The following is a 21,566-nucleotide window of genomic DNA, read 5'->3' as shown; positions in this document are numbered from 1 at the left end:
CTCTTGACATCTATGCATACTTACTGATCTGTGCCAGAATGTGCCACAGTGCAAATATGATGTTGGAAAGTACTGAGCAAAAAGGTTAAGCGTTAGTATTTACAAATTAAAACATTTCAGAGCTCACTTCTCCCTGGGTAGGCCAGGCATTTTATACAGAATCTTCTTCTAAAATGGAGAAATAAGAAAGAATTGTCTTGCATTGGGTCTTTAGTGAGGACATGACCCTGCTGTTCTTAATTATAACCATGCCAGGGACTGTCTCAGGAAGTTGGTCTGTCCTACCCTATAACCCCAGAGTTGTGCTTCCATCCTGTCCACCAAGAGATCCAGAGGTAAGAATGAAGGATATGCAAGGGTATCTGCTTGATTTGCAGAAGTCAGGCTCATGTGGACATACTTAAGTTCATCAGGTTTAAAAAGGGCCAGAGCCATTTGTTGGTCCTTTTTTCTTGGCAAAGATTCTGTGACATAATCCAGCTAACATCATTGAGGCAAACTGAAGATAAACATATGGCCCTCTTTTTTTCCCCCCTTTTTGGACCATAATGTGGTAATAAGAATAGTCCATTATGGGAACACATGGTGGTGTTTCTTTTAAGGCAATGGGAGGAATTTTCCAGAAAGCAGGGGGTCCCTTCAGAGACTCAGCCAAGGCATCCCAGTTCACAGCAGATTAACACAGAATATTGGAAGAGTCCACGTGGGCAATGGGACAAGCTCTGGATAGGTGGATGGACCTCCTGCAGGACTGGTAGGGAGTCTAGTCTGAGGCAGGTGGCAGCAGCAAGCACTTGGGTGTAGACCAAGAGTTACTTTGGGCAAAGCCCACCCACTTGAGATAAGGGGGCGTGAGAAGATATGGGTGAGCTAGAGAGAAATGAGAGGGAATCTGGAAGGAAGTGGGTCTAGGAAGTTAAAGTAGGTGGTACTGCCAACATGTCTACTGATACTGAGAGGTTAGTCTCTAGAGCTGTTGAGAGCAAGGCAGGTTTGGGTGAAGTTCCTAAAATCTTTTAAGTCTCAGATCAGAATTAATTCTAGGGACCGAGACAAAGCTGAAATCACATGAAGATGAGCAGTGGCCCCCACTGAGGAGGGAGAAGGAATGGAGTCACTAGGAACTGGGTAGGCCTTTCCATGGAGGAAGGGGGGATGCCTTTCACATATATCATGTCAGTTTTTCTTTATTCTCTTCAGTTTTTGTAGGTATCAGTATTATCTTTATTCCTATTTTACACAAGGAATCTAAGGAATGAATGGAAGTGCCCAGAGTTAATGGATTCATTGTGTCTGGGGCTCTTTCTAATACCATCTCTGTGCCCTTGGCTTAGATACCTCTCTGAAGGTCCTTTGGTGGTGGCTGTAGCAAAATGGTGGAAAGCAGACTGCCTGCTCCAACCACCTCTTCGGACTGTGTGAGCTTTGGCAGGTTACTTGGCCTCTCTGTGCTGTACTGAAAGTAAAGATAGTAATACCTTCCTCACAGTGCGGTGGTGAGGATTTAAAAGATAGTATGTGTAAGAGGTTTAGAACAGTGCCTGGCAAATACGTGTTACTACTGTGCTCTATTTAGAAATAAAACTTTTTAGGGAAGATTTGAGATATTAAGAGTTATCACTACCTAGGAATGGGTGGATCTGTGGCAAGGTTATTCCTAAAAAGTAAATACTGCAAAAATCATTCCTCTTTAGTCTTCCAGATCTTAACAAAGCAAGATGCTCCCAGTAATCAAATTGACTTACCAAATAGTTAATTTTAGTGAGAGATTGCCCAGTTTAGAGGCAGAAATTTTGGATGTGAGTTCTTGCTGTACCATTTCCTGGCTTTGTGAAACGGGGCATTTTTTTCAATGTCTCTCACTTATCTGAGAGACATAATTACCAATATCCATAATTACCAGTCACAGGGCTGACAGCCCACCTCACAAAGTTATCCCGAGACTCACACAAGGTGATAGAGTGAAAGCCACTTTTAAATAAAATTATGACATGGGTTGGATTCTTTTATTCCCTGGACACAGGCCTACTATAAGCAAGAAAAAGTTAGCTGTCTGCAGAGTAGGCAAGAGGAAGCCATTCTGGAATTTAAAACTGCAATTTAAATAATCTAGTCCAGCTTTGGGTATTAATAATTTAGTAAGGTAGCCAGGTGGGCCCCCCCAAAAATGAGTATACAGTCTGTCCCAAGGAGTCTTTTATCTTTTGTCTGTGCCATTCTCTTTACAACAACCAGATTGTGCTTGTGTGTTTTACTTCCTCTCCTGTAGAGAACTCGGAACCCACCCCAGTGAATCCTTGCTATGATGGGAGCCACACATGTGACATTACAGCTCGGTGCCATCCAGGGACAGATGTAGACTACACTTGTGAGTGTGCCTCTGGGTACCAGGGAGACGGACGGAGTTGTGTGGGTAAGTTGTGTGCACTCTGTTCTTCCATGGGATCCCCCAACTCGGTGTTAATAGAAGATAAGCATGTCTGCTTTAGGTTCTCCACTGATTGAGAGGCGCGTTTAGCAGCTGTTCACCTAAATGCTCTCATTTCAAAACTAAAGCACGTTCTGGTTAGGTTTGAGATCTAGAGGATAGTTTGGAGGGGCTAGGACTGGGAAAAGAAGACATGTTATAATTCCTGCATATTTTGATTTCTCAAGTTTTGTCATTTTAACCCTGTATTATTTCTTATATTTACTAAAACATATGTTTTCCGGTTATCTTTAGGTTTCAGACATTGTGTTCCTTTCATCCATTACATCCCCACAAGTCCCAGAAATTTCTTTATATTTCTAAAGGAAAAATTGTTTGTTTTTCTTTTAAGTGTTGAGTGGTTGTTTTTGTTTTTACTGTTTAAAGATTTTTCAGAATATTCAATATTTCTCCCTGTGACTTATACTTGAATGATTTGAGATAAATATTACAACCTGCAACATGCATTCACATCTGATGCTTAGAAATATGACATTTTGACTCCCACCCCCCAATTTATTTGTTCATTGAAGCTTCATGGTAGTGAGACAACATTGGGCTTTCAGAGCTTCCACTTGGAGAACTCTTGATTTAAGGAGTGCTTTTCTGTCTTTATTTCTTCTTAGATGTAAATGAATGTGCAACTGGCTCCCATCACTGTGGCCCCAACTCCATGTGTGTCAACTTGCCGGGAAGCTACAGGTGTGAGTGCCGGAGTGGTTATGAGCTTGCAGATGACCGGCACACTTGCGTCTGTGAGTGCATTTCTCTTTTTGGCCAAAATGGTGCTGATTCATTAATGTTTCCACTCTGACATACAGACATTCTGCCATATGGTTTTAGAAAAACTTTATGTTGAAATTACCCAAAGGTATGGATCAGTTCAGTCCTGTGTTGTTGTTTTCCTCTAAATGGATACTTCTGGTGTTGAGTTATTAAAAGGTGTTCTCCCAGTTGGGATTCCTATGTCTTGGTATTTGGCCCAATTGTGTAACAAGACTATGAACCTCTAATACCACCAGTTCTAGATAGAAGTAAGGTATTTATCAAATTTAAATGAAATGGATTATAATTCAAAGATGCTCATTCCACGTGACCGACTATAGACCTCCATCTGTAATAAATCTACTCTTGTAGGGTTAAAAACAAAACAAAAAAAAACCTTTGGATCTAAAGAAGTGGATCTGAGAGAACTTGGATTCCAAATTCATCCCACTGGTAGAGCCAGATGATGATAGAGAAAATACACTTTTTAACCCAGTGGGATGAAAAAGTAGCAGTGATCACAGAAACTCTGTGTGCTTGTGTCTAGTTCTGGTGATTTATAAACTTTAATCAAGGACCATCTCAATGACTGACCTTCATGTTTAGTGTTTTTGATTACAAACTCAGACCAGTACTCCCCAAACTTTAATATGTATCCATGCCATCTAGGGATCTTTTTGAAAGTCAGATTCTGATTTTCTGGCTCTGGGATATGGCCTGAGAATCTTCTGAGCCCTCAGATGTCCTGATGCTGTTGGTGTGTGGATCACACTGGGAGGAGTAAGCCTCACCCATTCGCAGGCCTGCACTCTTAGATGTCCTTGCCGCCTTCTCTTTTCAGTGATTGCCCCACCTTCCAACCCCTGTGAGGATGGCAGTCATACCTGTGCTCCTGCTGGCCAGGCCCGGTGCATTTACCACGGAGGCAGCACATTCAGCTGTGCCTGCCTGCCTGGTTATACTGGCAGCGGGCACCAGTGTACTGGTGAGTACCTGTGGACTGTCGACCTCAGCGATTCTGGAAGGTCGCTTGGATGCAATGTCTCCACATAGCCAGAACCTTTCTCAAAAGGACCTCTCCCTTCCTTCACTCATGCAGCCTTGGAATTATCTAAAGAGCAAGAGAAAAGCTGTATTTTGAGTCAAAAAGCAGAGCGAGGGGTGGTTTCCCTTGGACTAGATTTTTGAGCATATACAGTTATCCTTGGTGGAGACATTCTTGGAGCACTAGGAAGCCACTCTCAGATTGTAACTTTCTGTTCCTTGGAGCTGGTGTGGGCTGGAGGATCTTTGGGAAAGCCCACTCACCTGTTGGGAAGTCTCTATCCTTCAATCTCTTTGGTTAATGGCTTCATCTAACGCTTTTAGTCATGCCTAACTGGCTGAAGTGGTATTTTAAATAATCTCTACACTTACATGCAATGCTTTTTCTCTAATTTTTCCCCCTCCCCTCTCTCTCCTTTTCTCCTGGAAATCCGAAGACATTTAAGGTGGTTGAGGCTTGATACAGTATTACCATGAGACTGGAACACAGGACTAACTATTAACATTTAACTTGGCTAAATAATACTAATGACATTTGAGGTTGTTACTGAGCGAGGTATAATTCTCTGGATATAAATGTTCATGAAACCACAATGAGTAGTACTTTAATATAGTGATTATTTAGCAATCTGCATAATCCACCAAAGGTTTTCAAAATGTATCCAGTGACGTGATGGAATTGAAACCCAATTTCATGCTGTCAGTAATATCCCAGAATTATGGTAAAATGAGACCCTGGGAATGAGAGAATGGTGGGGAAAGGGTCTGTTTGGGGATTATAAACCTGAAACACAGGCTTTCTCCCTCTCTTCAAATCGCTGCCTGCATTGGTCCGGCCACTGTGCCCCTGGGCACCCCGAGCTGATGTGCTAGAACAGCCGTGTAACTCCTGGGAGCTTTACAGCAGCTTAAATAGCATAGAGCCCACCCCACTCCTTACCAAATGTTTGTTTCTCATCCTCCTCCCACTCCTCTTCCCCTCAGTTTCAGTGGAGGGGCTGGCTGGACCTGCAGACGGAAGCCATATGTTATGGACAGAACAAACGTGTCAGGGCAGCACAGCTGTCCTCTCCTTCCCAGATGTGGCGGGTCACTGGGCATTGTCTGCACTGGCTCTTTAATGTTTCCACTTCTGTTGTACAGAAGCTCTGCTGTATGGTTTTCTTGAAAATACAGTTTATACTGAAATGACCCAAAGCTATGGCTCAGTTCAGCCCTGTTTTTTTTTCTCCCCTCCTAAAAACACCCCCATCTTTAGAGCTCAAGTGTTTCTCCAGTTAGAATGAGATAGATTTGGAATTCACAGATGCTTCTCTCATTTGACCAGCCAAAGAGCTCCATCTGTCATAGGACTCTTCACAGACAGAGGTAGCCTCCACAGGTATGGGGGTCATGGTGTGAGGTGCACTAACTCCTACTGGTGTGGTTCTGTTATTTCTCACAGTGGGAATAATATCTTTTCCACCATCGTGGAACCTTGTCATTCAGTTTCATTTAACACATTTCTGGCTTTAAGAGATGAGACTGCTTGGAGAATCAAAATCTTGTCAGAATTTCATATTTAAACATTGGACTGCTCAGGACAACAGAGGTAGTGATTTTAAGGTATTTAACTCTTTAGGTCTTTGGTTTAAAGCCAATAAGTTGAAATTAATTGCAGCCTAGATGTGATGCATGTTAATAATCAGAATACTATTTGAGTTAGATGCTTATTGGCCTAATTCCTTCTAGAATTATTCTCTTATCCTTCTTTTAACTTCTACTTGTCCTGTAAGACTTTGATTATCTTTGGGGTCAGATTAGAACTCGGAATTTGGCCACTTTTACACATTGAGAACTTTCGACTGATGCCATTCATTGCTATTACTTCCATCTTGCTGATTTCTGCCATTTTAACTTAATTCTTTTGAAGATTTCATTTATTTATTCATAAGAGAGAGAGAGAGACATAGGCAGAGGGAGAAGCAGGATCCCTGTGGGGAGTCCAATGCCAGACTTGATCCCAGGACCCCAGGGATCACGACCTGAACCAAAGGTGGATGCTCAACTGCTGAGCCCTCAGTTGCCCTAGATTTCTGCCATTTTTAATTGTCCTCATTGAATCTCTGCTTCTCTACTTTTTAGATTTTCTCTGGAACCTGCAAACCTTAAAACACGCCAAACCCATCAGTTACTTCCCTAGTGTGTTAGTTATCTATTGCAACATAACAAATTACCCCCAAACAGAGCAGCTTAAAACAATACACATTTATGATATGTAGGTCAAGGACATGGAAAGGGCTTAGCTTGGTCCTTTGCTTTAAAAGATCCTTGCAAGACTGCAAAGGGTAGGCCTGGGGTCTCATCTAAGGATCTAACTGAAGAAAGATCCTCCCATGGTTACCAGCAGGGTTCAGTTCCTTGAGGACTGAGAGCCTCAGGTCCCCACTAGCTGTTGCCTGGAGATAACCTTCAGCTTCTTGACACACAGACCATGAGCAAGGTAGCTTACTTCCTCAAAGCCAGTGACAGCAAGTCTGCTAGCAGAATGGAAGTTATAATCACAAGAATGACATCCCCTCAATATTGCTTTGGTGTGTTGGCAAGATGCAAATGACTCAAGGGAAGAAGATTACACAAGATTGCAAACACTAGGAGGTAGGGATCTTTGGGATTCCTTAGAGGCTGCCTCCCAGAAGCAGTTGCCATGTGGTTGCCTTCCAAGCTTTTCAGATTGTAGAGCAGTAGAAAATGAATAGTAATTTTCCTAAAGACCTATGCCATGCCTAAATCAAGCTGGGCTAATCATGAAGGTGACTTACAGGATAAATATGTAAGAGTAGGAGTGTGTGTGTGTGCACGTGCACACGTGTGCGTGCATGCATGCATATATTTAAAGGCATGCCACAGTGCGCATGTGTCCCTGTGACCACAGAGAGAAAACAGCAAAATAGAGAAAAGGTTCTATTTTGTGGAAAGTGTGCATTCTTGAAGCACACATATTTTTCTTTACTCCATTAAAGTAGCAATAAAAGGGTGTGTGAGTTTTTCTTTAGCCAGTTTGTCAAAAACTGAGTTCCCTGGAGAGGCTGGACTTGGCTTTGGGTTCTCAGTCTATCTAGTCTGAGTCACTAGCAGGAATTACTTTTATCCAAGTATAAGTAAATCTTTTCCAGCTTCCCTCAATCAACCCTAATTTCAGTGGTTTCAGGGTTGATTTCAACCATGTATTGATACGAGTTTATAATGCTCAGGCCTGTTTGTCCTCCTAGATCTTGGTGACTTTGCTAAGTGCAAAAGCAGATTCTCTTGAGTCAGGATCTTTCCAGGGAGGAGCAAGTGTGAGTTGAATAGGTGGGATGTTGCTCAGTGTCCTTACCACTCAGGAGGGACATGAGAAGACGTACTTAAATTATTTTCTCTTAGATCTCCTGTCCTAAGAATGGAGAGGTTAGGAAAGGTATGGTCAAGTCGCTGCAGCCACAGGAGAAGAGAGCAAGGCTTGAAAGGAAGGAGTTTATTAGAGAGGGTCCCAGAGAGAGGGTCACCACATACCACGTGGGGCACAACCGGTGGGGTGCTTGACTGAATAGGTGAGGAGTGAGAACTTGTGGGCCTAATCCTTTTTTGGAACTTTCACTGAATGGTTTAGAAGCAAAGGGGATGGGGTAGGGTGGGATGGGTTGGCGGGAAGCTAGGAGGTGTTAATCTAGTAGTTGGATTTATTTTGAAAGGACTTCACCTAGTTTTGGGTGTGAGCAGAATAAGGCCAGAGAGAAGAGTGTTGAAACACCAAAGTATGAATTCAAGATGGAGGATTTTAACAGATTTTCCATACAGGTTTTTCACCAGCTTAATAGGTAATAGAATGGAGAATTATGCTGAGATTGAGCCATATGTCATTATCTGAATAGCAAAGGAGCTCTTGAACCTTGTTGTCTTGGCCTCAGTGTCCTAGCAACCTCTAAAGACCCCAGACGTTGGTTGTTAAGCATAAATGGCAGCCCCCTCCCCCAGTGGTACAACAAGGAGTTTCTCCTTTGCCAAGGGGCTGAAGGTCTTTTCATGTTTTCTGTCCTGACACTGACTCTGATCAGAATTCCTAGGCCATAGGCTTTAAGAACATAAGTTAACTTGGTAGCTCTGGGGAGTCCCCTCTCTCTTAGTTCAAAAATAATTTCAAGAAACTGATCCCTGGGTTCTAGAAATAGGCCCTGTGTCTCAGGAATTCCTGCTTCCTGTCATTGCCTGGGGTTCCTGTTAGCATGAGAAGTACTTTTAGCATATGTATTATGAATAGCTTTAACTTCCTGCATTTACTTTCCTGCTGGATGTTCATTTTTACAGCTTTGGTTTTACAGCCAGTTTTACAGCCTTTTGCAGGCCCAGGGAATTGAACGGCCACAGCTTCACTCAGCTAAGGATTTGAGTTGTCCTTTTGAAGAGACAGAGCCAAACTCAGGGGTAATTAAATGTGATAATAGAGAACCCATATCGATTAGATTGAAGATAGGGTTTTTGTTGTCATTGGTTTTGTTTGGTTCCTAAGGAAAAAAAAAGCTGAGGAACTAAACCAGAAAACCTTCTTTGTTTCCAACTTTGCAGATGAATTTATAAGTACTGTTCTGCCTTTGTAGGTAGAAAGGAAGGTAACCAAAGAGCCCAGCTGCTCATCTGGGCAGAGCCTCTTTGGGTGGCATTAAACTTGGTTGTATCAAGCATTCAGGATTCTTTTGGACTTAGGGGAGCTAATTTATTTTGACTAACCTTCCCCAAGACCGAGGATAAACAGAATGTGAATTTGCTAATAACAGTGTAAGGGATTCCTCTCCTGTGAACAGAGCATTTGGGTTTCACGTCCAGCATGTCCACTCAGTGGTACCCAGGAAAGCCCCTTAGCCATGGGAAGGTGTCTCAATGAGAGCCAGGTCATAGCCAGGCTGGTACTGACAACCCTAGAAGAGATTTCACCTGCTGCATTGAAGGTGGGCCGAGGAGCCACCTCTGTCCCCAGCTGATTCATGTCAAATTCAGGCTGTAACTCTCCAGATTCCTGGGTTCTCTGTGTTTTTGCCACTGGCTGTAGCAAATTGATGCAATTCACTCCTGGGCCCCACACTCTTCTAGGTTTCACACTGATCATCTCAACTCACATTTTTTTTTTTCCTATTCGCACATTTAAAAATCATTTTTGGGGTGTTTTTGTGGAAGCAACTGGCTTTCTTTTATTTTCAGTAGAGCCTTGTTCAGGCCTATACCCTGATCCTTCTCTAACTCTGGAAGACTAGGAAGTCTTTACAGGTAGCTTATCTCAATCACCTACCATTGGCTTTATTTTATGTATTTTTTTAAGATTTTTAATTTTTCTTTTTAACTAATCTCTACACCCAGCGTGGGGCTTGAACTCTCAACTCTGAGATCAAGAGTCGTATGCTCCACCAGGAAGGAGCCCCTGGCCATTGGTCTTAATAGTTTGACTCTCAGAGGTTTTTTGGGGATAAAGACAGTATGCCTTGCCATTGTCGGCATATGCTGATTACAGTAAATAAAAGGACTATAAATTGGCATTTGTTTGAATTTGCAGGATGTTGCAATTTTCAGAAATACGAAAATCTTCTGGTATCATGTGGAAGTGGTGCTGAATTGTTTATACTGATAAACCTGACAAATTTAGATTTTATGTGTTGTTTCAAAACTTCTGATAGTATTTTTCTTGCACTTTTCTATCTCTTCTAAAGACAGAAAGTAGAGAAAATATTTGATTAATTGGGCATTTGTAGATAGTAGGACTCTGATTACATGAGCCCGAATGTGCTTCTAACTTAGTTGAAAAAGCACGCAGAGCCTCACAGGCTGCTGTGCATCTGCATATTGGTGCTATAGGGACATGGTGCCAACAATGCAAGAACAAAACCATTGTTACACATATTTACTGCTGTGGTACTGAAAGGAAGTGAATGATTTACAGTCTAAAGACTAGTTCAAAGGTGATAACTTCCTGGAATTCACTGTGGATGAAAGATGCTCTAGAAATATACAGCAGGATATTTTTTTACTGGAAGTGACCACACATGCTTGATTTCTAATTAGACATTCTTAGTCTAATGGGTTGACTCTTCTGTCCCTCAACTTTGTGCATTAAGCTTGCCTTTAGCTGTCATTATATTTCTGCTCATGTGCAAAGGTCTTCTAAGGTTGACCCCTTGTCAGTGACCCATGTGTATTAAGGCCATGTAGTAGCCCCAGTTGGGTGCAGTGAAGTCATGCTGTTCCTTCCTCCCTCCCCCACCCCCTCATCCCTGTTCCTGCCTCTGCAGATGTTGATGAATGCTCGGAAAACAGATGTCACCCCTCGGCTACCTGCTACAATACCCCTGGCTCCTTCTCCTGCCAATGCCACCCTGGATATCACGGGGATGGATTTCAGTGCACACCTGGTAAGGTTTGGAGAGCCAGAGTAGGCCCAGAAAACTGGCTCCTTTGGTGCTATTTTTCTACAGCCTTCAGCCCACTCTTACTGGAGACCAAGGCTTTTCCTGTTCCCTCTAGCTGCCTATTTTACTGAAGCTCACTGGCTATTAGCATTCTGGGAGGCCAGGAGTATGACACATCCATTATCCTGCCGAGTGTCCTACCAGTTGTGGCAACTGCCTTAGTGATCTGCTCTGCCTTGGTACATGTGATTTAGATGAAGAACTTACATCACGCTTACTAAACAGGAGACATCTGCACTAGTGAGCTGCTAGTAAGCCCCATGACTATTCTAGGAGGTCTTGGCCAGCATGGTGCAATTTTCATGATTGCCATTGACTAGAGCTTCTCAGACTTAAATTCTAGACTTCAGGGGATGAACAAAGTTTTACTTATTTTCTCCCAAGTCTCTTGGGATGTTTGGACAGAAGCCATTCATGTTTCTTCATTTTACGCAGACAGCCGGGGGGACACTGAGGGTTGAGGGGGAGGGGCTGTTTTATAGTGCAGTCAGCTCAGGACGGGGGAAGTGTGAGAATTAGGGAGAAGTTAGGTAGGTTGTGGCAGAACTAAAAGTATCCAGGAGTTCAAGCTCAGTGCCTTGCTCTTTTTCCCATGTGATGCTATCTCCCAAGTATATGGAGGGAAACACAAAACACCTCAGACCAAGGACTTTGAAGTTAGCTGTAGAAGTGGGCGGGATGCAATGTGTTTTATTCCTCCTGTGTACATCTCCTTTACCACGGCCTCTTCGCAAGACCCCGCCTCAGGACTGAAACCCTGTGAGCAGCAGCAGCACCACGCCCACGCTCAGCAGGCCTATCCTGGCAGCCAGCTGCACATTCCCCAGTGCGACGATCAGGGCCACTTCCTGCCCCTGCAGTGTCACAGTAGCACAGGCTTCTGCTGGTGTGTGGACCCTGATGGTCACGAAGTCCCCGGCACCCGGACTCCACCCGGCTCCACGCCACCTCACTGCAGACCACCAGGTGAGCCGGTCAGGGAAGAGAACTTGTTCTAGCCCTGGCCTGGGGCCTGAGAAGCGGGACAGTGCCGACTAGGGAGGGGGCAGATTACCCTCCTTGCCCAGACCATGCAGACCCAGGGCTGATCTCCACCCTGTCACAGCCTCCTTCCTCCTAGGGACGTGTGAATGATCTGTGTACACCTGTGTGCTCACTCACGTGATGGGGATGGACAGACATACATACGTGATCACTGTGGCACACTGCACTGCCACCTTAGACTTGTCCAGTATAAGACTGGAACCTGAGATGGAGCGTGTAGGTCAGGCTGAGGCCACTGCCCTACATCAGTTACGTCAGCTTAGGGAGATCTGAGAGCTAGACAGATCTAGACAGACAGAGCTAGACAGACCCGCCTTTTGTCCACAAGGAAAACTGCTTTCCCATCTTCCTTTGTATCACTTCACTCTGCCTTCTGAATTGCAGCAAACAGTATGAAAGTCATTTCAGCATTGATAGGAAAAATAAGTATGAACCTATGGGTGGATCCACAGGTTCACAGCTAGTTTGCTGTCAGCTAATCATCCCGGCTGTCTCTAGCCAGGCCTGGCATGTCAATGGGGAGAGTCCCACTTGCCCCAGCCACCATCAGAAGAGGTGCGGGAACCCGTCATGGTCACCGATGCGGTCTGAGATGCTGATGGTGAACCTGTCTGTGTCATCTGAGCACTCCCCGTCTGGGTGGGGCCTGGTTCTCAAGTGCTCACATTTCATGCCAGCTGCAGATTGCCAGGGCAGGTTTATGCTCCCTGCTGAACTGTTCAAAGTGGGAAGAACTTTTTTTATTTTTAATATAGAAGGACTTTATTATGAAGAACATAGCATTGATATGATACCATTTTAGCCCAAATAATTCCTATAGCCATGAGCTTGCTATTCAAAGGTCCATTTTTACTACCAAAAAAGAGAAATACTAAGCTTGGCTTTTAACATATGAGAATAAGAAGAGCTGGAGAATTACCACCAGTTTAGCATCATGGTCAGGACATTAGTCCTTCTAAGATTCACAGAGGTAAAAATTGGTTAATGCTGGACATAGGTGTATGTCCTTATTGCCATGAAACTCCCAGTTTCTCTCCGTCCCTATTTTTAGGAAAAGATTTTGCAAGTCCCCCCCCCACCCCAAAAAAAAGGAAACCCCACCCAGAAAAATTGTTTCACTCCTGTCTACTTTTGAAAAAGTCTTGGTTCTAACTCCATCTGGGATTTAAAGAAATCAGATGGTTGCAACACGCCTTGGGGAATGGTTCTGAGTTCTGTTACACTTACTAAGACAAGTATGTGTGAACGACAGGGAGTCAGAAGAGAGCCAAGAGATTGAGAAGCTAATGACTGAAGGAGGGACATGTTCTCTTGGGCAGACTCTTTCCCCATGGCCCAGACTTTTCTTTTGGTGCTGGTTCGGCCTTGGCTGTCATTTCTGACTAGTCTCCTCTGCATTTATGGGGTTGGCTTGAAGGGAGGAAAACACTCTGTGTCCAAAATTTCAAAATATTTAAAACCCTGCCAACCAAAAATAGAAAAGAAAGAAATCTGTGGTTGAATTAAGGAGCTTCAAATAGTAAGAAATGAGAGGGAGGCATACATATCAGATGTGAGGTGCCTGTTTCCCAGAAGCTGGGTGTGCTGTGTGTCTGTCTGCATTCCAGACAGAGCTTTGCCTCACTGGGTGGTCCCCTGAACCAAGACTGTACCCTCTGAGTTTGCACTGGGAGCTTGGGGCAGTGTTGGGAACTTCTCCCAGGAATCCCATCTTGATGTAGATGGCTAGTGTTTGAGGAAGGGCCATTACCCTGTCGGGGTCTTTGAAACACATCTGGGTGAGGAAGTCAGAGACTCTCCTTCTCCATGAGGTCTTAAGAAGAGCTTGGCTCCCCAAGGGTCATGAGCTATGGAGGTGACCTGAAAAGCACCCACTTCCCCCAAACCCAATGAGTTTTGTAGTTGAGCTAGTTGGGTTTGAGCTGTGATGATTTTATTTACCACCCTCCCATCTTCCTGGAGGAATTGTAGGTACTAGAACTAAATTGTAATGTTTCCAACTTTGTTCTTTGAAGCCATTGGGGGTTTTGACCAAAGGAGTGACATGAAATGACTGTTTAAAAATTTTTTTTAAATTATTTATTTATGATAGGCAGACAGTGAGAGAGAGAGGCAGAGACACAGGCAGAGGGAGAAGCAGGCTCCATGCACCAGGAGCCCGACGTGGGACTCGATCCTGGGTCCCCAGGATCGTGCCCTGGGCCAAAGGCAGGCGCTAAACCGCTGCGCCACCCAGGGATCCTGAAATGACTGTTTTAAAGGGACTCTTCCTGGCTGCTGGTCATTTACACTGGGGGACAGGAGAGAGGGTGGAAGCCACAGAACTAGTAAGAAAGTTTGGTAATAATCCTAGCAGGAGACCATGGGGCTTGGACCAGGGTGACAGGAGTGTATGTGTTGAAAAGTGAAGATTTTCTGAATGTATTTTGAAGGGACAGCTGCCATTTTCTGACCTATCAGATGTGGTGAGAGAGAGAAAGGAGTCAAGGACGTTTGGGCTAAAAATGGAGGTGCTATTTACTGATACAGAAAAGTCTAGGGGAGAGCAGCGATGAGGGTAGAAAGCAGGTCCCCCTTCCCACTCCTGTTCTTGTTCTGAGATGATGTTCTACACCCAGTTGATGGTATCAAGGAGGTACTTGGCTGTACGATTCTACAGACCACAGGCCTTGAGTTCCTTTAGATAAGCGTATCCTAGATGGGTGTACAAGTTATTTCAGCGTCTTACAGCAGAGTCCCAGCAGACCAAGAACCGAGACCCACCACATTTGGGACAGAGTGACAGCCCTGTGGAAACAGGCTGGGAGGAAACAGCTAGAGACACGGTTCTGCAGGAGCTGGTAGGGGGAGCAGGGAGGGGATGGTGCTGAAGGGAGGCGGTAGAGCTACAAGGCGGCAAGCTGGATCCTACTGAAAAAAGGTTCAGCTCTGAGCCAAGGGCTTCTGGGAACTGGAGTGTTTAACAGTCAGTTTGGAGTTGTTGGCCACCACCTCTGCTGTGCTCACACATGCTCATCCCAGCAAGTCTCACTCCATATGGTTTTCCAGTGAGCAGACATTGAGGACCACATAAGTAGGGCACTCAGGGACCGTTTCTTTTTTCTTTTTTTTTTATAAGTGCCCCCCCAGTGCCCGTCATCCAGTCACACCCTCCTCCCCCGCCCACCTCCCCTTCCACCACCCCTAGTTCGTTTCCCAGAGTTAGGAGTCTCTCATGTTCTGTCTCCCTTTCTGATATTTCCCTCTCATTTTTTCTCCTTTCCCCTTTATTCCCTTTCATTATTTTTTATATTCCCCAAATGAATGAGACCATATAATGTTTGTCCTTCTCTGATTGACTTACTTCAGTCAGCATAATACCCTCCAGGTCCATCCACATAGAAGCAAATGGTGGGTATTTGTCGTTTCTTTCTTTTTTCTTTTTTGTATTTGTCGTTTCTAATGGCTGAGTAATATTCCATTGTATACATAAACCACATCTTCTTTATCCATTCATCTGTTGATGGACACCGAGGCTCCTTCCACAGTTTGGCTATTGTGGCCATTGCTGCTAGAAACATCAGGGTGCAGGTGTCCCGGCGTTTCATTGCATCTGTATCTTTGGGGTAAATCCCCAGCAGTGCAATTGCTGGCTCGTAGGGCAGGTCTATTTTTAACTCTTTGAGGAACCTCCACACAGTTTTCCAGAGTGGCTGCACCAGTTCACATTCCCACCAACAGTGTAAGAGGGTTCCCCTTGCTCCACATCCTCTCCAACATTTGTTGTTTCCTGTTAATTTTCCCCATTCTCACTGGTGTGAGGTGGTATCTCATTGTGGTTTTGATTTGTATTTCCCTGATGGCAAGGGATGCGGAGCATTTTCTCATGTGCTTGTTGGCCATATCTGTGTCTTCCTCTGTGAGATTTCTGTTCATGTCTTTTGCCCATTTCATGATTGGATTGTTTGTTTCTTTGCTGTTGAGTTTAACAAGTTCTTTATAGATCTTGGAAACTAGCCCTTTATCTGATACGTCATTTGCAAATATCTTCTCCCATTCTGTAGGTTGTCTTTGAGTTTTGTTGACTGTATCCTTTGCTGTGCAAAAGCTTCTTATCTTGATGAAGTCCCAATAGTTCATTTTTGCTTTTGTTTCCCTTGCCTTCATGGATGTATCTTGCAAGAAGTTACTGGGGCCAAGTTCAAAAAGGGTGTTGCCTGTGTTCTCCTCTAGGATTTTGATGGAATATTCTCTCACACTTAGATCTTTCATCCATTTTGAGTTTATATTTGTGTATGGTGCAAGAGAATGGTCCAGTTTCATTCTTCTGCATGTGGATGGCCAATTTTCCCGGCACCATTTATTGAAGAGACTCTTTCCCAGTAGATAGTCTTTCCTCCTTTGTCAAATATTAGTTGACCATAAAGTTGAGGGTCCACGTCTGGATTCTCTATTCTGTTCCATTGATCTATGTGTCTGTTTTTGTGCCAGTACCACACTGTCTTGATGACCACAGCTTTGTAGTACAACCTGAATTCTGGCATTGTGATGCCCCAGCTATGGTTTTCTTTTTTAACATTCCCCTGGCTAACAGTAACTTCTTGCAAGATACATCAATGAAGGCAAGAGAAACAAAAGCACAGAAGAGAAAAGAAACCTACAGAACGGGGAGAAGATATTTGCAAATGATGTATCAGATAAAGGGCTAGTTTCCAAGATCTATAAAGAACTTGTTAAACTCAACAGCAAAGAAACAATCCAATCATGAAATGGGCAAAAGACATGAACAAAAATCTCACAGAGGCAGACATAGACATGGCCAACAAGCACATGAGAAAATGCTCCGCATCACTTGCCATAAGGGAAAGACAAATCAAAACCACAATGAGATACCACCTCACACCAGTAAGAATGGGGAAAATTAACAAGACCGGAAACAACAAATGTTGGAGAGGATGTGGAGCAAGGGGAACACTCTTGCACTGTTGGTGGGAATGTGAACTGGTGTAGCCACTCTGGAAAACTGTGTGGAGGTTCCTCAAAGAGTTAAAAATAGACCTGCCCTACGACCCAGCAATTGCACTGTTGGGGATTTACCCCAAAGATACAGATGCAATGAAACGCCGGGACACCTGCACCCCGATGTTTCTAGCAGCAATGGCCACAATAGCCAAACTGTGGAAGGAGCCTCAGTGTCCATCGAAAGATGAATGGATAAAGAAGCTGTGGTCTATGTTTACAATGGAATATTCCTCAGCCATTAGAAACGACAAATACCCACCATTTGCTTCAATGTGGATGGAACTGGAGGGTATTATGCTGAGTGAAGTAAGTCAATCAGAGAAGGACAAACATTATATGGTCTCATTCATTTGGGGAATATAAAAAATAGTGAAAGGGAATAAAGGGGAAAGGAGAAAAAATGAGAGGGAAATATCAGAAAGGGAGACAGAACATGAGAGACTCCTAACTCTGGGAAAAACTAGAGGTGGTGGAAAGGGAGGTGGGCGGGGAGTGGGGTGACTGGGTGACGGGCACTGAGGGGGGCACTTGACGGGATGAGCACTGGGTGTTATTCTATATGTTGGCAAATTGAACACCAATAAAAAATAAAATATTCCCCTGGCTATTCGATCAGGAACCGTTTCTAAGACACATGGTTGGTCTCAAAATAGCCCTCTCAGGTGGTAGGTCCTGGAGCTGGAACCAAGTGGGAAAGAATAAATATTGTCTTTAAGCATCATGCAGGCCACTGAGTTCCCAAGGAGGGTCCCTGCTGAGTGCTCTTTAAGCAGAGGCTCTGGGCCCTGGCAGAGTGGTCTCCATGGGTCTCTCCTGGCCTGAGTGTGTCTTGCACCCCTGATCTTACCTCCTCTTGCTCTCTACTGATTCGGCTCGGCCCTGATGACTAATCCTCCCGGCCCTGGATATTTTCTTTCTCTAGATTCCTGCCGGGAGCTACTTAGAGCACTTTACTGCAGCGGCCCAGTGTCCAGGGGCCTGGCTGAAGCCTTCTGAGCAGACACTAGGAGGGCGGGAGGCCAGGTGCAGGGATCCTCAGCTACATGCTGCATTCTGTCCTTGACTCACTATCAAAGGCTTTTTGTCCCCATCTGCTCAGAGCCCACCCAGAGGCCCCAGACGGTCTGTGAGCGCTGGAGGGAAAACCTGCTGGAGCACTATGGTGGCACGCCCCGGGACGACCAATATGTGCCCCAGTGCGATGACCTGGGCCACTTCATCCCCCTGCAATGCCATGGCAAGAGTGACTTCTGCTGGTGTGTGGACCAAGACGGCAGAGAAGTGCAGGGCACCCGCTCCCAGCCAGGCATCACCCCTGCATGTAAGCAGCCCCCAGGGACAGCCGCCCCCTCCGCCCCAGTCACCTCATCGGCTCTGCGGGGTTTCGGTAGGGAAGCTGCCAGCTGTGGGTGACAGTGGGGAGGGAAATGAAGGGTAGAGTCTGTGAGAGAAGTCACTCCTACACTGTTGATTTATAATCTAGTCTACCCGAGAACCCAATTTGGATTTAGTGTTTGGTTTTGTCATTAGCAGTTTCTGTAATTAGAACATCTGGAAGTCAGTTTAACATGCAGTTACTCCTCCTCCCTAGCCCAGGGTGAAAGAAGACACGTGTCGCCCCGAGGGCCCAAAGAAAAGCGGACACAATACTGGCGGGGGTTCTTTTTTCCCCCTTAAGAAGAAAAAAAAACCTTTTGCTTTGTTCTGAGGGAAATGTTTCGTCTTCCTCCCTAGTAATTGGCAGTGTTTTACATAATCCTTGGGGGGAAAAAAACCCTTAGAAATTAGAATTTCTTTTAAGGAACATCTGGAACACATCTGTCTAGGGTAAAAACCTTTTGATGTTTGTGGAGGTTCTGCTATGTGGAAAGTAACTTCCCTTCTCCCCACTTACCCTTGATTCCTTTCCTCTTCCACGGCAGGTATACCCACCGTGGCTCCGCCCACGGTCCGGCCCGTGCCACGGCCTGATGTGACCCCTCCGTCTGTGGGCACCTTCCTGCTCTATGCCCAGGGCCAGCAGATCGGTCACTTGCCCCTCAATGGTACCAAGCTTCAGAAGGATATGGCCAAGACCCTGCTGTCACTGCATGTAAAGTGGACTTCTCCCGTGGGGGTGGGACCGCACAGGGCTTTCAGATCCGGGCAAGGGCCTGGGGTAGAGGGAGGTCCTAGAGGATTTCTGGGCTGTAGTCCGACTTCAGGAGTCTGACTCTGCTACCACAGCAAATGGGGGCAGTGTTGCCGGGAGTCACACTTTACCAACCAACGCTTTCTCCCGTGGTTCATGGGGTTTCAGATATGTGGAAAGGGAATTTCAGAGTTGTCAGGATACTGAGGCCATATGATGATCCAAGATGAAATTAACAGAACCCAATCCCCAGGGTTCTCTCCATGCTAGACCTTTCCAGAGGGTCCAACAGGTCCAGCTCAAGGGTGTGGTTTCTGTGGTCAGTTGAGAATCCCAAGTGGAAACAAATTCACCAATACCTCATTGTTGCAGCCCCCTCCTTTCCCATCCCTCCCCCCGTTTGGCTCTGTGGATCAGTCTCTTCAACTCCTTCACAGAAAATCTGGGTGAAGGGGAATGCTGAGAAAGGAGCAGACAAGCTTTCCTAGATGCTTGTTGCTTCCTGAGCCTGCAGGATCCCTTCTGCCAAGGCACTCCATTTTGGAGGAGGGATTTCTTTAAAGGAGAAAAGAGAAGGGAGTTCACCAGAAAGGCACAGACATTTATAAAGGAAAGCTGTGTGATTCCATTTCTAAACCTCATGCAGCAGGTACTCGCTTACCTAGAATAAAGAATAGTATAACCCATGTCTGCCTTTACTTAACAAACTAACCCCTTATCTGACTCCAAAAATTTAGAAGCAGCCAGTATTCAGAGGAAGATGTGTTTAAGGTTTAGGTTTTGTAGTCATGATTTAGGTTTTGTTGTAGTCAGCAAACACTAGCATGCTGTTTTGTAAGTTTCCCTAAAAGATGTAGAAACTCAGAAATTGTCAACACCTCAAATCCAACTATTCCAGCCAAGTCTGATGGCTGCACTGCATTTCTGAATTTGCCTCTCCCAGGGCAAGGTCATGGTGGTGGTGGTAGTGGTAGGGGTGGAATTGAAAGAGAATGGAACATGAGTTATAAGCACATCTTGGAGAAATTTACTTAATATGATTTATTCTTCCAAGAAACTTTGAAGTCAGTACAGGGGTTAACGGATCCCATGACTCCCTCAGTCAATGGAAACCCACATGGATGTACACTCCTGCCTGAGACAGAGGACTTTTACTTTTCAAGTAAAACTGTACTTTGACCTTCAGATCCTTCCTTATACACTGCCCATTTTTTTTTCACAGGAGCCAAATTCTGCTTTGTTCAGTATTTTTTATATTGACTCCTCTCCCAGAGGCATGTCAAGCCAGCCCCAGGAGGCTGTGTTAGGCAAGTCAGGACCTGGTGTGACCTCAGGGACAGCCAGATGGCCCCTAGATGTTTGCTTTGCACATCTGTTGGGTTTCTCAGACCAGGAGTCTGAGTTGGAAATTGAATGAAGCAAGTACTGTGGAGTTTTGCAAAAAAGTATCACAGACTCAGCATTAAAAAGAAGAAGAAGATTTATTTAGCAATAACAAAGGGAGGACCTCCCTAGCCAGAGGTTTGTTGGCCACCCACTCTCCAGTTCCTTAACTCATCCTAACTGGAGACTTACATAAGAGTACATCCAAAAAGTTTGCTTCATAGTTAAAAGCAGAAATATAGGGGTAAGCGATTACACCTCAAGAGAAAGATTATATTCACAGGGGAAGGGGGAGTAGATTTTGTCATTATATACTGGGGAATTTTAGAAAAGCTGTTTCAAAAGTGCTGATGCTGATCTCATTTGGAAGGAGTAACAGTTTTGTCCGTGTTTCCCCCACCCCCAGGTAAAATATTAAGAACTTACTTTGCTGAGACTAATGTTTGTCCTTTAATCACTAAAGGGGCTGATAAAATCATTTTATTACTGCTGGCAGTAATAGTGCTTATTGAGCACTTGCTCCAGACAAATGAGTGATTAGGACACTATACAAGAATTTATGGTACTAAGTTTTAGAGCAGCACCATCAAGTAGGTATTCTTATCTTCATTTTACAAATGAAGAAACTCAAGCACAGAGAGGTTAAGTTATACAGCTGGTCAGTGGCCAAGCCTGGCTGGGACCCCAGAAGTCGCCTCCAAGCCCACTTGTGTCACCATGCCACTTGGCTGCCCGTATGACTGTATTACAGGTTGCTCACTACAGCCATGTGTGAGACAGCTGAGCGAGAGCCCCAGGGACATGCAAGGAGTCCTAATTCTTCCAATTTCATGTTTTGGTCCATGAAGGGCTCCATAGTTGTGGGAATTGACTATGACTGCCACGAGAGGATGGTGTACTGGACAGATGTTGCTGGGCGGACAATCAGCCGTGCCAGTCTGCAACCAGGAGCAGAGCCTGAGACGATCATCAATTCAGGTCAGCAACTTCATCCAGAAGACACTTTGTTCTTCATTTGGTTCTACTAAGTTGAACAGGAGAGGTTAAGTGCCCCAGGAGTCACTTCACTGAGTGGTGCAATACCAGTCCCTCTGTAAACACGCATTCATAATGTAAGAAATGATAAAGGGATCTTACTGTGAGCCTACTGAGGAATAGGGCTCTCCGCAGAAAGGGCTAGCGCTGAGCACTCGGAGCCTGGCCCCAGCTGCTGCTGCCTGGCCCCAGCCCGGAGTTGTGCCTGCTGCGGTCCGGCTGG

At 44.9% G+C, this 21,566-nt stretch overlaps 1 protein-coding gene across 2 annotated transcripts in view; it reads left to right on the top strand.

Moving 5' to 3' along the window:
- The window catches only part of NID2 (nidogen 2), a 60,935-nt gene that overhangs the window by 35,147 nt on the left and 4,222 nt on the right, over window positions 1-21,566 (top strand). For both annotated transcript variants that reach the window (XM_077909290.1, XM_077909291.1), the window contains exons 9-16: window positions 2,270-2,413; window positions 3,094-3,222; window positions 4,074-4,217; window positions 10,573-10,692; window positions 11,485-11,715; window positions 17,894-18,115; window positions 18,717-18,886; window positions 21,157-21,286. In XM_077909290.1, the coding sequence (XP_077765416.1) occupies window positions 2,270-2,413; window positions 3,094-3,222; window positions 4,074-4,217; window positions 10,573-10,692; window positions 11,485-11,715; window positions 17,894-18,115; window positions 18,717-18,886; window positions 21,157-21,286 (1,290 nt within the window). The remainder of the gene's footprint in view (window positions 1-2,269; window positions 2,414-3,093; window positions 3,223-4,073; window positions 4,218-10,572; window positions 10,693-11,484; window positions 11,716-17,893; window positions 18,116-18,716; window positions 18,887-21,156; window positions 21,287-21,566) is intronic.

Source organism: Canis aureus, chromosome 9 (genome assembly GCF_053574225.1).
Source record: "Canis aureus isolate CA01 chromosome 9, VMU_Caureus_v.1.0, whole genome shotgun sequence".
Lineage (NCBI taxonomy): Eukaryota > Metazoa > Chordata > Mammalia > Carnivora > Canidae > Canis > Canis aureus.
This window is presented reverse-complemented; position numbering and strand designations above follow the sequence as displayed.